Source organism: Sinocyclocheilus rhinocerous, unplaced genomic scaffold, assembly GCF_001515625.1.
Source record: "Sinocyclocheilus rhinocerous isolate Xijiao unplaced genomic scaffold, SAMN03320098_v1.1 scaffold4100, whole genome shotgun sequence".
In the NCBI taxonomy this organism is placed as follows: domain Eukaryota; kingdom Metazoa; phylum Chordata; class Actinopteri; order Cypriniformes; family Cyprinidae; genus Sinocyclocheilus; species Sinocyclocheilus rhinocerous.
The window spans coordinates 9859-27657 of record NW_015648132.1 but is presented as its reverse complement, the minus strand read 5'-3'; the positions used below and the strand labels follow the sequence as shown (position 1 = coordinate 27657).

General features: G+C 35.5%; 2 protein-coding genes across 2 annotated transcripts in view; one reads left to right on the top strand and one right to left on the bottom strand.

The window, feature by feature from the left end:
* The window catches only part of LOC107709642 (regulator of G-protein signaling 9-like), a 14932-nt gene extending 6081 nt beyond the window's left edge, over positions 1-8851 (bottom strand). Inside the window, exons 1-17 of the mRNA XM_016514216.1 lie at positions 8837-8851; positions 8362-8458; positions 6352-6402; positions 5624-5730; positions 5207-5258; positions 4957-5015; positions 4713-4789; positions 4020-4101; positions 3123-3185; positions 2447-2476; positions 2283-2344; positions 1979-2092; positions 1771-1886; positions 1506-1593; positions 750-888; positions 584-666; positions 359-482 (exon numbers count right to left, since the gene is read on the bottom strand). Of these exons, the coding sequence (XP_016369702.1) occupies positions 359-482; positions 584-666; positions 750-888; positions 1506-1593; positions 1771-1886; positions 1979-2092; positions 2283-2344; positions 2447-2476; positions 3123-3185; positions 4020-4101; positions 4713-4789; positions 4957-5015; positions 5207-5258; positions 5624-5730; positions 6352-6402; positions 8362-8458; positions 8837-8851 (1359 nt within the window). The remainder of the gene's footprint in view (positions 1-358; positions 483-583; positions 667-749; positions 889-1505; positions 1594-1770; positions 1887-1978; positions 2093-2282; positions 2345-2446; positions 2477-3122; positions 3186-4019; positions 4102-4712; positions 4790-4956; positions 5016-5206; positions 5259-5623; positions 5731-6351; positions 6403-8361; positions 8459-8836) is intronic.
* Positions 8852-9698: 847 nt separating this feature from the next.
* LOC107709641 (guanine nucleotide-binding protein subunit alpha-13-like) overlaps positions 9699-17799 on the top strand; it is a gene marked incomplete at its 5' end in the record, with an annotated part of 15990 nt that continues 7889 nt past the window's right edge. Inside the window, 3 exons of the mRNA XM_016514215.1 lie at positions 9699-9774; positions 10824-11050; positions 12654-12704. Coding sequence (XP_016369701.1) covers positions 9699-9774; positions 10824-11050; positions 12654-12704 — 354 coding nt within the window. The remainder of the gene's footprint in view (positions 9775-10823; positions 11051-12653; positions 12705-17799) is intronic.

Below are 17799 nucleotides of genomic sequence, written 5' to 3'. Positions count from 1 at the left end.
TTACTTGCAGAACGCAAGGTTCTAGAGGGCACATAACTCTGAAGTAATGAATTTAGGTAAATGGGTGCAGAGCCAGTGGTGGTTTTGTAGGCAAACATTAATGCCTTGAATTTAATGCGAGCAGCTACTGGTAGCCAGTGCAAACTGATGAACAGAGCTGTGACGTGTTCTTTTCGGCTCATTAAAGATTAATCTTGCAGCGGCATTTTGGATTATTACTATATAAATATGTTGTCTTGCAAAACTGTTTATTGCTTTTACCAGAAAGGTGGTTATCCTTTTTGCTTATCATAAATATATGCTTATATCTATTCTCTGTGTTCTAGGCTTTCTGTTTCCTTTCCAGTTTGCTCATGACCTGTGTGATGTCCACCGGGCCACTTGCTGCAAGTTTGGCCTTCTGTTCTTCTTCCTGCTGTCTGAGGATGATGGGACTCAGGCTGGGCCGCCGTCTCTTGGCATTCTGCTCCAACTGCGTCTCACTAGGAGACATTAGAAAAGAGTAAAGAACATGTTTAATGTCACTTATGCATTATAAAGCAGTATTTTAATATATAGGAACTAGCAGAAAGGCACATCTCACGTGAATCTGTGTGGTTCAGGAGCAATGGCCTTTCTTTGAATTTCCTTGAACACCGGGGACTTGAGATATCGCCCGTATGAGTCCTTAATGACAGATCATAGGCAAGATTACATTTAAGCTCAGCACAAGGCATTTGATCTGCAAGGTTTTACATGAGATCAGAGACCTTTTTCATGAGCATGTAAATGTGAGTCTGGGCAGCATCCAGTACATAACGATGAGGATGTGCCAAACCCTTCACTGTTATGTCCATTGTTTTGCCATCAATGTTGATCCAACGTGGAGCTCCACGTGCCAAAAAGGTCCTAATCAAATAAGAATAAAAAAGGCCAGAGTTAAATGCTGATGTTATTCGTTTCATTAATGATTAAAACAAGTAGAGAAAAAAGAAATATTTTATAATTATGTAATTGTTATGTAAATAACAATAATAAACATATATTACTGTTAAAAAGTTTGATAAGAAGGAAAATAAATAATATTTATTTAATACAGCAAGGATTAAACTGATCAAGACATTCACATTGTTACAAAAAAAAAATAAACTAAATGATGGTCTTATGAAGCACAGCTGTTTTTAACATGGGTAATAATGCACCAAATCAGCAGATTAGAATGATTTCTAAAGGATCATGTGACACTGAAGACTGGAGTAATAGCTGCTAAAAAATGGTTGCTTTGCCATCACAGGAATAAATTACATTTTAAAATGTATTCAGTTAGAAAAAACTTACTTTAATTTGTTATAAAATTTCACAATATTATTTTTTACTGTATTTTTGATCAAATAAATGCAGTCAGAATTTGATTTTATTTGAAAACATAAAAAATCTTACCAACCCCAAATATTTGAACAGTAGTGTATGCACAATATATAATATAATATTATATTATATAAAAAAGCCAAAAATACTATGCTTACTTATATATTTGCTGAGCTTTTTCTTTCATTGTCTCTGCAGCACCCCATTTCAGATCCTCACATGCCTCCCAGAAGGCAAGATTCTCACCTATTCACCAATCAGATTAAAGTCACAATCTCCTTTAATAAATAACAATTATTGCAGTTTTTAATCTGAACGTCAACAATTGAATCGCATTCTTAAAATGGGGCAGACCTAAACCAAAAAGTCACCTAATAAGTCTAACGCCAACATTGTTAAAATGTTGTTTAGAATAATGCATACCACTGAACTCCTTTTTAAGGAAGAGGCGGAAATTGGCCCTTCCCCGAGGGTTCATAAGCAGTTCTCCAAAGCTGAAAGTCCAGCACTCCACCCTCATTTTAGTAGGGGTCTCAACACTGTATGAACCAAACACACAATATTTAATCAAATGTTTAATAAAGAAATAAACAAGCTTTTATTTAAATAAAAAGGTTTGTATCTGGCTCACTTTGGCATGTTGAGAGTCCAATATGTAACATCATCTGTTAACCAGGGGTTGCTTGGGAGGCAGGCGTGGAGAAAGGGGTCATGCTCTTTGTATGTTGTTGTGTACTTAACAATTCTGCAAAAAAATTACAATAAAATTAAAAATTATATTATCAAAATATTATTACAATATGTTTAAGATATGTAATATAGTTATATATTACAATTTTAATATAATATATTTTATATATATATATATATTAAATATACAGGATTCTACATATAATGTAAGTCATAACTGGAATTGTTATATCACAGTAACATACGCTCCAATTGACACAGACGACTTCACCCTTGGTCTCATGATACACTGCTGAGTGAACACAACCTGCAAGAAATCACAATGATTCATTCAAAATCAAAAAAAAATTCTAATTTGATCATTGCCTGTTGCATCTAAATATTTGTGCTAGTTAAAGTTGATACTTACAGTTCTTCTATAGTAGTCAGATGTTTTTTTCTGTAAAATGATTTTAGAAACAGTTTAAGTGCAAGGAAAGTAAATGGTGACTCACACTAAAAGACAGTGTTGAAAGCAAAAGACTGACATTTGAGCATGTTTGTTATGAGTCTCTGTGAATATGGTCCCTTTGTGGACTTGCAATGTCATTTTTTAAAAGCATGCACTCATATTTCTATTACACAGAGACCAATTTTAGGATCCATTGAGTGTGTGCTTTCATTTTGAAGTCATCTGCTGTTTCTTGTCGTGTGTCTCCACAGATAAGTTTAGGAATCAAATCTGTAGGAAAGAAAGAGAGAAAGAGTGTAAAACAAACCTATTTTATTGAATACAATGAGACATTTATAGTGGAAAGCAGTGAGATTATGATCATTTAAATCCTATTGGATATAAGCTGACATACTAGAAATATCCTTGATAAGCCCAGCACAACAGCCTCTCATCACAATTATAATCTCAGCAGTAATATCTGTTAATGTTGGATATACAGCCCCGTGTCTCATTACAAGATTCTTCATCTGGCCTGCTGTACTGTATTTTGAAGGCCTAGATATCATCACTGTGAAATTTCTTTAAAAAATCCTGGACCACAACATTTTTTATCTCTTTAGAAGTTACGATCATTTTTCACACATACCTTTACCTCCTCCATATTGGGGTCGACCATTCTGTCATGTCCATAGTCCATAGCACTAACTGTTCCTGGCTGTTGAGTGGAAATAGCACAGTTGTACTTATCGAATGTAAGTTGTGACACTTTATTTAAAAGGAGCCTGAGCGCAGAATTAGGAAAATAGCAAAATATTTCAAATAAACGTTCACATCTTTAAAGGGGTCATAGGATGCCCATTTTTCACAAGTTGATATGATTCTTTAGGGTCTTAATGAAAAGTCTGTAACATAGTTTGGTTAAAATTTCTCAATGCGCCAGCGCTACCTGAAGAGCTGGTTCCTCGTGGACTTCGTGTCCTCGATCCCGGTGGATTACATCTTCCTGATGGTGGACCTGGAAGCTCACCTGGACTCAGAGGTCAGTCTCTCTCTCAGCAGATGGAATTTTCTTGATTCAGTAATTTCACTGTAGTATTTTTCATGAATAAATAAATATATGAAGTGTAACAGTGTAACTGCTCTGGGAATCGTATTTGTTTAAATAAAGACAGTAAAGTAATGAAGATGGAGAATAGGAGCTCTGTGCTGGTTCCCAACATTCAAATATCTCCATTTGTGTTCCACAGAAGAAAGAAAGAAAATCATACAAGTTTGGAACAACATGAGGCCTAATGATCATTTAATAGTGTTCATCGTCTGTTTGATTACGTCTTTAATTGATTTTTCCGTACATTTCTGCCATATGTACATTGACTGACAGTCACCACTGATGAGCTACCACTATATATTGTAGAAACTTAATTTGTTGTAAAGTTGCTTTGCAATGATTTGTATCGTGAAAAGCACTGTACAAATAAACTTGAATTGAATTGAATTGAAAATATGTCACTTTAATTGACCGTATATACTCAGTCCAAAGGTAACTCACCGGTGGCCGATGTACAACCCAGTAGGCCCGTTCCTGACAGTCAAAAACCACCCGGTCTGGCTTCTTCCTCTCCTTACCCGCCCTACACAAAAAAAGCAATCTGTCTTTTATATGCTGAAACAAAAATAAAATACACACTACCTGGCCAAAAAAAGTTGCTGTTTGGATTTAAATAAGCAAATACTGAAGGGCCTTGCCTTGCCTAGTGTGCAGCTTTTCATAAAAAAAAAAAAACACATCTCTGAAAAAGTACCCACGTACATGTTCTAGGATGATAATGACAAGGTTAAATGGGCTCAAATTATGAAAGAGTGATTCAGAGAGCATGAGAAATAATTTTCACACACAAATTGGTCACCATAGAGTTGTGACCCTTTTGAAAGTCCTGTGGATGTGATGGAGTCAGCTTTAAAGAAGTCAATACAAGATCTAAAACTTTCAGCAACTCTTGATGGAAATACATGTTGTGATGTTGCATAAGGTTGTTGGAGCAATGCCACAACAAATAAACACTGATCAAAGCTAAAAGCTGTCAAATGAAATATTAGAGTGTGCTTTTTTTGGCCAGGCAGTGTATATGACAACAAAGCAAGAAAACATCGGGTCTCATTCATTAACCTGTATACACACGGATTGAATGAGCCAGGATAAATCATAAATATTCTGCAGTATTTGAAGTTAAGTGTGACCCACCTGTACTGCTCTTTGGCCTGCATTACAATAAAATCCCACTTGTGATTCATCCATTTGTAAAGACTGTTGTACTGTTCCTGAGTAAAGAAACACACAAATTTGATGTCTTTATTAATTCCTAAGTCTAGTAATTTATCATAACATTTATTATAGTGAGTTCCTCTTCCTCTGCATTACAACACAGGATTTCAGAGAAATTAATATACATGTATATTTAATAGATGAGGTTTAAGACAACGATTACCTGTTCATAGAGCTCCAACATCCCTTTCTTGCGTATATTTCTCTTTGCCAAATAAATAGCTGGAAATACACAAATAAACATCTGACCTGGCCAGTAAAAGCCAATTTAAAGATGTGATATGACTCAACATGAAAGCATTTTATCACATTCTTTATCTCAGACCTGTTTGAAGAATAATGAATAACCTCACTGTGAATTATTGCTATGACAACCTATCAGCATGCATGAAAAATGAAAGATGATTACACACCATAGTCTGTGTCTTCCACTGGCCACTGCTGCGCAGGCCAAAAATATGGGGTCTGGAAGAAGAAATGGAAAAGATTAGTACAAAGCATATGGAAGGAAGAACTCTCGTATGCTCACCAAGGATGCTTTGATCAATAACAGTAAAAAACGTAATATTATGAAATATTATCACAAAATCTAGAATAACTGCTCTCTATTGTAACATATTTTTAAAAGTGAATTATTTCTGTAATGCCAAAGCTAAATTTTTTATCAGCCATTCCTCCAGTTTTCAGTATCACATGATCATTCCTAACCTTTCTCATTATTATCAATGCTGAAAACAATTGTGCTGCTTAATATTTTTGTGGAAACTGTGATGGTAATATATGTGATATAAGTGCTATCACAGTATTTGAAAGTTGTTTGTGAAAGTTACCTGAAAGCGATACAGGGATGTGTCTGGCTTAAGGATGAGTCTCTTATGATCTTGTAGTGGATAGATGTACCCAAAAGTCACCATCATGGTCCCCATAGCTCGGGCCTCTAAACATTTAGAATGAGAAAGTTACTTAATGCATCTAAGCAAGACCCAAATCAACAGTACAGCATCCCACATCAAATTGCATAGCACTAGAATATATTTCTTTTTTTTGGAATATTTTATTTTTGCTTTTGAACTGTAATATAAACAAAAAATACAAAACACAACTTTTTGCACAAGACAGGACAATACAAGACAAAAAGGAAAAAGAGAAAAAAATAAATAAAATTGGGATGATACAGGATATCATAGTTATTACTGTGTAAAACCTCACTCGAAAAGAGAATCCATCCGGTCTATTGAAGTGTCTTCCATATAACGGAAAAGGGGTTGCCAAATTTTATAAAATACTTTACTTTTATTTCTTAGCCAGTATGTTAATTTTTCCAAGGGTATACAGTTATTAACCTCAGATAACCATAGACTTATGGGAATAACAGTATCAGATTTCCACTTCATTGCAATGCACTTCTTAGCAATAGAATATATTTCTTAAAGCATATCTGGTTATATTTATACTTTATACATATCTGTTTATACATATATTTATACAGATCTGGACTGAGACATATTTTTTTTACAATTATTAAATTACTAAACAAAAAACTATGTACTTGACTTACCCGTAGCATCTATTTTGAATCGATTCACGAGCCATGCAACAATATCTTCCCCTGAAAGAACAATATACGCAATAAATATGTTAAAAGTTCAAGTAAAACATTTCAGAACAATAAAAGACTGTATCAGTGGAAAGTTGGCCTACAGATTGAATGTGCCCACCAGGAGTCATCAGCAAAGCACACACACCACAAGACACAAGTAGGGTTATTATAGACAACCAAAACTAAAACCATAAAAAAAACATTTTTTGTTACTTGAAATAAAGTAAATATGAAATAAAAATATATCTAACAATTATTTCATCTAGTTGCCAAGGAAACATTTCTCATTTTCATTTAGTAATGTACTATACTGAAATAATAAAAAAAGAAATATAAAAAATAATTTCTCCGCTACGAGTGTCACTTAGCGGAACTACAAAAATAAAGCTTGTTTTTAAACGATCTTTATAAAATGGATAGTTCCGGTCCTTGATTCTGATAGGCTGAGCCACGTTCGAAGCTGTTGTAAATTACTCTACAAACATACACATTTGTTTATGTTTGTGTGTTGCTCGGCAACCACTTTGTTGCAACCACAACTGATTCTGAGGAACTACATTGTTTGGTGGAAGAATAATGTTTTTATTAATATCATTACACTTTATTTGCTCTGTTTTATTTTGTGAAACCTTACTACATATATGGAATAACCGTTTAATAAAAGCTTCGCGTCGTGCCTAACAACGCCCCTTAGCTGTTATAAATTCACTGTAAACCACGGCTTCACGGGGCTTATTGCTTTAATGCAAATGCTCCTTTTGTGTGTTAAGCCCCGCCAGACATCACAAACACCGCTCCAATGGGTCTATAAAAGTGAAGGCATGTCTCAACACGTAAAATAGGCTACTTTCAATAAAGGTTCCAACATATTAGGAATACTTTTAACTAGAAGTTTATCGAAAAGAAACTCTGCAATTTTATCGCAAACATTTCATCAAGTTCCTCCATCTTTGTAAAAACACTGCCAATGTTTACGCTTGTGTATTTTGACAAATTTACAAGCTTCAAATTTGAGCTTTGAATAGATTAGATTAGACCACTTTAATTTTTGGTTGATCAGGCTGTGAAGAAACTTTCAACCAGTATAACAAAAAATGTTTATGAAAAACTTTGCCTAGCTTTAAGTGGCAGAGAGGAGTATGCGCAAAATAAATATGCTGAATTGGAAGTAAAAATGGGGGCAGAGAATAATTAGTATATAATGTATTTATAATTTGTAAGTTTGTCATTTAGATTTATTAATTTAGCAGGCTTTTAAATGAGAGATTCGTAAAGCGCATTTAAGGTGAAAACAACAGTGAGTATTGGACACAGAACAAAGGTGCATTCTCAAAATAGCTATCGCACTATGACTCGGTACACCACTGTGTCCCGCTGAGGCTCTCGTGATAGAAGACTAATGAGAAGATCTCTGCAGGGGTGAATCTGAGTGGCTTCATTAGTGTCTGCTAGCCTGAGGAGCATACCAGATCATTTCAATGAATTTTTAAATAAAAACCTCAGGTGTCTTTCTACTATATAAATTATATCAAAACTGATGTGAATAATCAGAGGCGCCAATTAAGTTTAAGCAAACACAAATCTAAGTTAATCATAAGTCGTATGTTATATGTAGCTGGCTGACAGCATTAAGACGAACGGTGGAGATTACAAGAGCTCTCCTCCCTGAAACCATGCAGCCTAGATGAGAGAGTCATTGCAACCAGCTGCTAAGAGGTTGTCATGGCAATAGATTCTTCAGTCTCAGACTCACATAAGCAGACTCTAAATGCATGGACCGCACTAGCACTCCCGAGGAGTAATCCAACCACAGAAATCAATACAATTGAGTAGGTGAGCCTACTATCTTTAATTACAAATGCTGTGTCTTACATCTCATAGTTTTCATCAGCTTGAACCCTGTAAATATTCCTTCTTGAGGAATACTATCAGCTAATGTGAAAAGGCGGCTATTTCTGATGATCTCACCTGTTATAGCATGTGGGATGGAGGTGATTACAAGCCTTTGGGTCTGAGATTTCACTCCACTTTTGGGGTCCTGCATCTCCAACACCACGTTCTCCACCTAGCATGCAAAAAAAAGTGATATAGATATGGGATGTACAATATAAAAACATCTCTTTTTTAATACCTTGTGGCAGCCTGTGTGCACATCTGACTAAATTATTCCACCGTGAAGTCATCCCTGCTGGTTTATGGACCTCTTTGAAATATACTCAGTGATTGATTTGGGACTCAGCTGTTTTAAGTTTTTCTTGCTTTGTCAGGGTCTCTGGCTTTTGAAGACTGTTTGTGAACTCATGCTGCACCCTGGTCTGGATCACAGACAGCTCTTGGCCGGGTTATTGGGTCATTACTATCTGTGCATTGGCAAAGAGCAAAGTAATGCACTAATAAAACATATTCTAGTAGATCACACTGTGGGGGATCACTTCAAGCATACAGTTTGAAGTATCATAGTGATAAAAGAGGGACTGCATTATATGAGAGGCTGATGGCAAAGCTAGACTAATACCATTAGCACACAGTGACCTTATCTGAGAGTAAGCTGCTAAATTCACAATTAACACTTATACAGCATTTTCATTTTTATGACATAACATCTTTACAATGCATTTAAATTGCAACAATTTCTTCTATTTCTAAATCGATCTTATGAGTTTACATTTTTTTATGGAGTTTTTACGAGCTCAACTTTTCTTCATCATTAATTCATTTTAAAGTGGTCGAAACGTTTGATTTTGACACCACTTTCATTTTAGTTATTGTAATGAAGCTATTACATTTACATTTTAAATTTAGAATATAATATAATTTATAATTTAATTTAGAATATAATTTTCAATTAATTAATTTTATTTTTTTTTATTTTAGTGGGTTATATTTTTTTGGGAGTCGGCACTAATTAATAATAAAAGTCCATTTTGTACCTGGAAAACAAAAGAACAAAATCTAGAAAGTGACAAAAAAAATCACAAAAATTTAAATCAGTGTACATGGTGTGTCAAATCAATAAAAAAAATCCGGACTTGAAAACGCTGAATAAATGCTAATAATAATAAGAATAATGATGATAAATTCAATTCAATTCAATTCAAACAAGCAAAAATGACAATGTCACGCGATTTTAATTGATTCAATTGAAGTTCCTCTTAAGTTCCTCTGTTACCAAAACAAGGACAGTGTTTGCATACTCTTAAAATAATTTGTTTCTGGTCCAGGTAATAATTTTTATTTATTTATTTATATTTCTTTTTGCATATACAAGACGCTTTAATATTCTGAATGGATGGAATCACCATTGAATAATTCATGGGCAGGACTTCGATCAGCGGGCCAAAGAAGAGTTCCGGGCTACAATCTACAGCAATGTTATCAAAGGTATCACACCAGTAGATTGAAATCGAAAGAGACAAGTTCATTATTAAAAAGGAATACTCAGTGAAATCTCAATGTTGCTGTAGCGGCAGGTACATGTGTTTTATCGACTTCTTTCGCCTAACTTAAGCAAATGTTCGATTGCTCACCCAGCCCACAGACGACGCGAAGGCCAGTTGGGTTTGTTGAACACCAATTATACATGTTCAGATAAAATATGTAACGTTAGACTTCGAAAACGGATACGACTGTTTCTAAAACATTTACATATGTAGCCTATGTTCAAATCTCACATAATACTTTCAGTGAACTTGGCGCCTCTAGAGAAAGTACAGCGCCTACTTTGGTCTGTTAGTCATCTGGATGTGTGATTGTTTTATGACATTATTCTGATATATGTATCTCAACTGTTTCTTGAGACATACCTGACAAAACGGCTAAAAAACGAAAAAATGAGGCTACATAATTTAGGATGGAAAATTAAGGAATTATTTTGATTAACCTGTTTAAATAGTGCTTAGGTTTGATCTGCTCCCATTTCTGACTTACATGAATTAATATAAGTATGGTGTTTACTGATTTCAGTTAAGTCAAAACGTATTACATAACAATTTTTAGTATCATTTATTACATGTCGAATAATATTTGTTTTTTCTTATGTTACTAGCTACTTTTAAATTAAGGATTAAGGAAAACAATTTCTTCACTATTTGGGTGCTGAAATTGATATGCATATTTAGTACAGTCATTTTATATAATAAGTATATTTATTATTACTTTATAATAACTTTTTGTATACTGTATAATTTTAGTTATAGAACTCACTGTAGCCCATCTGACCTTGTTGACCTCATAAAAAAGAGGAAATAAAAGGACTTTAATTTTCATAAGTTTGTTCATGTTGACAAAATGGTACCTTATGGTCTGAGAATGCATAGTAAAATAATGCTATTTCATTTTCTTTTTAAAGAACATCATGTCAGCAGCCTCAAATGTATTTTTATAGTAACCTGATTAATGCAATATGTCAATATCTCTAATGGTCTGTTTAGGTGTCCGAGTGCTGGTGGATGCCCGTGAGAAGCTGCACATCCCTTGGGGAGATCCTGAGAATCAGGTTCACGGGGAGACAGTGATGGCCTTTGACACCCGCTCATCCATGATGGCTAAAGGGATGGTGGAGACCAAAGTCTTTCTGAACTACCTGCCCTCCATCTGTGCCCTGTGGCAAGACAGTGGTATTCAGAATGCCTACGACAGACGGAGAGAGTTTCAGCTGGTAAATATGAAATGATTACTCATTATTTTGTTTATTATTAATTATTGTACATAGTTTGAACTGATAATTTCAGTTGTTCTTAGTCCCTGTGAAGTAAAGTTTTGGATATAGAATCCACTCACACTTTTTCATAAGATTTGTGTAATTGTGGGGGCCGTGAACTTGAAGGAATGTTGATCTGTTGTTAAACAGCTTGATATTATGAATCATGAGAGATAAGCAGAGTGTACTTGCATAATTACTCCTATCAAGCTTTTCCGCCAAAGCATTAATCATGGTGTAATGTGTGCTTATATATTTCATATATTTAGAATGTAATTAAGCAGCCGTGTTTTGATATTGTCGGACTGATTACGCTCAAGAAGTCATATATGTTGTGAGCGTAGCATGGACAATGTTTGAAACCTGAGAGTAATGCACAGGTATGAGTTGAACACAAATTAAGTGACTTTTTACTCATGACAATGAGGGCATTCTCTCTGTGCGTGAGTATAGTTTGCATTTCAGATATGAAGATAAGATCATGCATGTTCAGGGGTAGAACCCTTGTGACTGAGATTAGGATTTAGCTCAAATTTTCCAACTAAAATCTCCATTGTTGTTCAAGTTGTGATTAACATGTTTATCCGTATTTATTTAGTGATAAACATTCATTTTTGGTGACCAAGTCACTGTCTCTTCTTAAGGCTGATTTGCATTCCCCACAAAGCAAGCCAATAAGAGGCCACACAGCAGATCCTCATTTTCCTGATTTTGTGTTAGGTAAACTTGCTTATGAATAAGGCCAGAGTAACCTAGTATATCATAGCCTTGGACCAGCAAATCTGGTGGAAAATATTGTATAGCTATGTTCTACTCTGTGTGTGTGTGTGTGTGTGAGAGAGAATGAGAAAGAGATAACTAATAACAATTATTTTACAATGTTTGAAACCTGAGAGTAATGCACAGGTATGAGTTGAACACAAATTAAGTGACTTTTTACTCATGACAATGAGGGCATTCTCTCTGTGCGTGAGTATAGTTTGCATTTCAGATATGAAGATAAGATCATGCATGTTCAGGGGTAGAACCCTTGTGACTGAGATTAGGATTTAGCTCAAATTTTCCAACTAAAATCTCCATTGTTGTTCAAGTTGTGATTAACATGTTTATCCGTATTTATTTAGTGATAAACATTCATTTTTGGTGACCAAGTCACTGTCTCTTCTTAAGGCTGATTTGCATTCCCCACAAAGCAAGCCAATAAGAGGCCACACAGCAGATCCTCATTTTCCTGATTTTGTGTTAGGTAAACTTGCTTATGAATAAGGCCAGAGTAACCTAGTATATCATAGCCTTGGACCAGCAAATCTGGTGGAAAATATTGTATAGTTATGTTCTACTCTGTGTGTGTGTGTGTGTGAGAGAGAATAAGAAAGAGATAACTAATAACAATTATTTTTTTTTATTGTATAGTGTAACAGGAAATGGATAAAACGGGGGAAATTGGGACAAAGCACAAGATAAATTCAAAGTTGCACCTTCTGCACCAAAGCTCACATATTGGAGACCTAATTATGGAGACCTAATTATGATTGTGTGTCTTTTTTTTATATCTTTTTAGGGTGAATCTGTGAAGTATTTCCTGGACAATGTGGATAAACTTGGACAATTGGTAAAAAAAATATAATTTTATATTTTTTTATAAATGTTGTCTTCAGTACCGGTATCTAGAGCACAAGGTAGTTGGTATTATACCTGTATGTACATGATACAATTTAATGACCCCAAAAGAGATGCACACAGAATTGCTGAAATTAAACTTCAAATTCACAGGAAAAAAGCTCTTTTTTTTTGTTTGTTTGTTATCCATTAAGAAGGCTATCGATAGAGTTTTGGGTGCACTGACATTAGCTTGGCTGATCTAGTGGTTTTTACTGGTACTGATTTATTGCGTTGTACCATTAATACAGGTTAGGGGTGCGCGGCGTGACAAATCTTATCACAATGAGTAATTCCATTCCACAAAAACAATATATAGACCTACAGTTAAAAAAGAATCAACCCTCCCCCTCCCTTTAAAATAATCAAATTTTGTTGCTTAGCAGCCTGAAATGAAGACAGACATCCAAGTGAAATATATAACACCAACATGTCAGAAAAAAACAAAACAGAATCACTGAGTTGGAAAAAAGATCACCCCCCTCCTAAAACTGACTTGTAAAGTCAATCAGGTGTAGCGAATCACCTTCTCAATGGCGCACAAAGCCTTTTGACTTTCAACTGTGATCAGCTGTGGTCATTTTGATTAGCTCAGCATAAAAAGAGTTTTCCTGGAGCCTTTCAGTCTCAAAGGCTTTATCAATGCCTAGAAGCACAGTGAAGTCTATTATTCAGGGTTTCCACGGGGTCTTAAAGTCTTAAAAAGTCTCAAATTTAGTTGCATCAAATTTAAGGCCTTAAAAAGTCTTAAATTGTACGAAAGTCTTAATTATGATTTCAGGAGGTCTTAAATTTGGGGACGGAAAGGCCAGAATTGCGATATGGCTTAATGTGACGATTAAACTTCAAAAGGCTATGATTTCATTAAATAAACACAAGCGCTGCATAGGGTTGGGTATCGATTGGATTTTTTACGATACCGATGCCAAATCGATACTTTTAAAATGGTACCGGTGCCTGAACGTATGGTATGCCACATGCACTGTAATATGTTTTATATTAAATTTTCAAATGAAAATAGCAGCGTTAAAAAAAGTATGCTTTTATAAAAGGTTTGAGTCCGCTCGCGCTGCGCCGCCGCAGTCTGCGGATTGAAGAGCGCGCTGAAAGACGGGGAGGAGACGAAGTCTGCCACCGTTTTCATATGAAATTTAAAGTGGACTGACTCTGAGGCCATCACGAATTTGTGTACAGTTTATGGAGCTAATCGCTATAGCCCCGCTAAAAATGGCCTAGAGACGCCCAAGCTTCTTACATCCATTTCGGAGAACCAGGACAAACATTTCAATCGATCGCTCAGGCATTTAAGTGGCACCAAAATCTGCGTTCTGATTCGGTTCTAGTACATACTGGTTACATAGGTACCAGTGCCATATTGACTCCGGGTTTCGGTACCCAACCCTAGTGCTGCAAGTTTAGAGTCTGCAGGGTTTCTGCAGAATTTTTAAGCTCAAATTTAAGACCTTTTTAAGACCTGCACAAATAAAATTAATACCATAATAAAATACCTACCGAGCGGGGTAGGGCAATGTCTATGATAACGATAATTAGACAATATTTTGCTGAATGTGTTATTGTGCTGATATCTTATCTCTAATTGTGCTGACAGCTGACTCCTAAATGTTTTTTATATTCTTCATATTCTGTGTGGTCAGCTCACAGCAGTGATAGAAATTAATAATTTCCAACAAGTTTTATGGGCATTTTTACCTTTAAGCCATTTTTTTCTAAAAGTGTGCACCATCTTGAGTCAAATTCTTGCATTTGGGTTGTTACCAAGCAAATGAAATCCGTATCAACAAAATTGATCTTTGCAATGCAGAGGAAACAAGGAAGCTGCATTAGAAGTGGAATTTAGATGCATTTACACACTGTTTAATGCAGCTCTGAGGGACAATAAATACTTGGTAGAAATATAACTGTTTCCCCGGTAACTACTGTACACAAAGCAGTAGGGGTGGGGGAAAAAATCGATACAGCATAGTATCGCGATATTTTCCGCGGCAATTCTGTATCAATACACGGACGCCAAGTATTGATCTTTTATTATACTATTTGGTAGAATAATAAAATAAATTTCTTTACAGCTCCGCTCAATATTCCGATCTATGAATGTGCGTTCCGCTCGTGTACCGCTCATGCTTATCGGAAAAGCAAAGTCCACTCAAATAACGCGCTGACAGGAAATTTCTATGCAGTATAGGCCTACTTGTTCCGGTTTGCAGTAGCGCTACTGTGCTGTAACATGGTGTAGGCTAGTTCAACTGTACTGGGCAACGCTGCTAAAATAATGCTACCTTTTACTTTATTTTACTTTTAGTCATTTAGCAGACGCTTTTATCCAAAGCGACTTACAAATAAGAAAAAGTAATAAACTAAAAGCTAAAACTCTATAAATATTATATATAGACACATTTAAGAAAATAAAATAAATTAAATAAAAATGACTTCAAGTTGCATTGTTCAAAATACCTGTAGTAGCACAGCAGTGCATACCTGTTTACATTTAATTAAGGTGGACTAGATTAGACTGTAATACAAATAGTTGAGTTTGCCAGGTGCATACAACATTTATGACAGGTTTTCATGAAAGTGTTGGTCAGTTTGTCTGCTTGACAATCCCATTTTGCACTGCAACAATAAAACTGAAGTGAGATAAACTGAGAAATGTTTCTTTTTAGTTAAAACAGATGTTGTCAAAGTTTTCCTTTGGGGACAATTTGAAGTTGGAAAAAGGTAATAAATTGCAATATATCGCAGAATATCGCAATATATTTAAAATCGCAATAATATTGTATCGTGACACAAGTATCGTGATAATAGTGCATCGTGAGGCCTCTGGTGATTCCCACCCCTACAAAGCAGTGCAGCACCGGACTTTGAACGTGCAGCGCTTATGTTTATTTCATGAAATCGTAGCCTTTTGAAGTTTAATCATCACATTCAGCCATCTTGCAATTCTGGTCTTTCCGTCCCCAAATTTAAGACCTCTTGAAATCATAATTAAGACTTTATTTTACTTTAAGGCCTTAAATTTGATACAACTAAATTTAAGACTTTTTAAGACTTTTTTTTGAAGACCCGCGGAAACCCTGAGTCTGGTGCTGTGCAGCTTTGTGTTCTGCTGTTACCAGGGAAACAGTTATATTTTTGCCGTTCCGAAAGCGCCTCCTGCTGGCAGAGAATTAATGTGCATTTTCAATTAGCCTGTTTTATTCTGGACCGCATTTCTAGGACCCTACAGGCTAGTTTTTTTTTTAATTATTATTATTTTTTTTTTGTATGTATATATTAGCAGCTCATACTATTCTATAGCACTTGCTATTCAATTCTGTATATTATTATTTTTAAGGATTTATGTAGTTGTTTAATTGTTTTCACTTAATTATTGTCCTATTCTGGTCTTTCCGTCCCCAAATTTAAGACCTCTTGAAATCATAATTAAGACTTTATTTTACTTTAAGGCCTTAAATTTGATACAACTAAATTTAAGACTTTTTAAGACTTTTTTTTGAAGACCCGCGGAAACCCTGAGTCTGGTGCTGTGCAGCTTTGTGTTCTGCTGTTACCAGGGAAACAGTTATATTTTTGCCGTTCCGAAAGCGCCTCCTGCTGGCAGAGAATGAATGTGCATTTTCAATTAGCCTGTTTTATTATGGACCGCATTTCTAGGACCCTACAGGCTAGTTTTTTTTTTTATTATTATTATTATTTTTTTGTATGTATATATTAGCAGCTCATACTATTCTATAGCACTTGCTATTCAATTCTGTATATTATTATTTTTAAGGAATTATGTAGTTGTTTAATTGTTTTCACTTAATTATTGTCCTAACCAACTCCTAACCCTAAACATACCCGTTGGTAACCCTCTTAAAATAGTTAACCTAATTTATTTCAATATATTCTCTCTCTCTCTCTCTCTCTCTCTATTCAGTGTGTGTTGTGTCCCACAGGTTGTGATCTAAAGAAAACCCTCCAGAAGCAAGAACGTAACGTGAGGCCAACTGTAGATCAGCTCAAAAGATCTGTGGATGAGCTGACCCAGTCCACCAACTCTGTCTATGGCTACGTCTTGGATATGACCACAGAAGTAGCACAAAGACAAAGAGTCAGCGAGGGTAACTATACTTCCTAAGAGAGCTTATTATTTTTTTGTATGTATATATTAGCAGCTCATACTATTCTATAGCACTTGCTATTCAATTCTGTATATTATTATTTTTAAGGAATTATGTAGTTGTTTAATTGTATACACTTAATTATTGTCCTAACCAACTCCTAACCCTAAACATACCCGTTGGTAACCCTCTTGAAATAGTTAACCTAATTTATTTCAATATATTCCCTCTCTATGGCTATGTTCACACTGTCAGTTTTTGGGATTGACAACCGCATTTACTTACAGTTGTGAGTCTCGAAATGTCCCGTTCACACAGCAACTTACAGTAGCTTCTCGAATACTGTCTGTATGAATGTGCAACAGGAGTCGTGACTAGAGTAATGTCAAAGATGGCAACGTCCATAAAACTGAAAGTTTTATCACTTTCTGAAACAACGAGTCCAATCGAGCCGCAAGTTCATCCGTCAAATCTCCATTAACAGACAGCAGCTTTTATATTTGGGTGGAGAGCAAGCATTTGAGTCACGCGCAGAACACAAACTGACGGGAGCGGCTCCAGTGGAGACTGGATCGAAAACTTTCAGATGACACACAGCTCATTTCTCCGTCACTGTAAGTTACTGAAACCACACATGAAAACAAGCAACACACGGTAAAAACGCGTTTGTGCAGCAGAGCGGCTCTCTCTCGCACTGTTTGACGTGACAGACAACTAGTTGCCCAGTCCTGTTCCGTTCACACAGCGTGGGTTTTCCGAGAATGCAGTTGTGATTCCTGAAAATTTACGGGTGTGAGTTCGGTTACAGAATGCGGTTGTCGTGCCTGAAAATAACCGTACTGTGTGTGAACATAACCTTATTAAGGACTAGGGCTGGGTATCGATTCAGATGTCCCGATTCGATTTCGATTCGCAAGCTTTCGATTC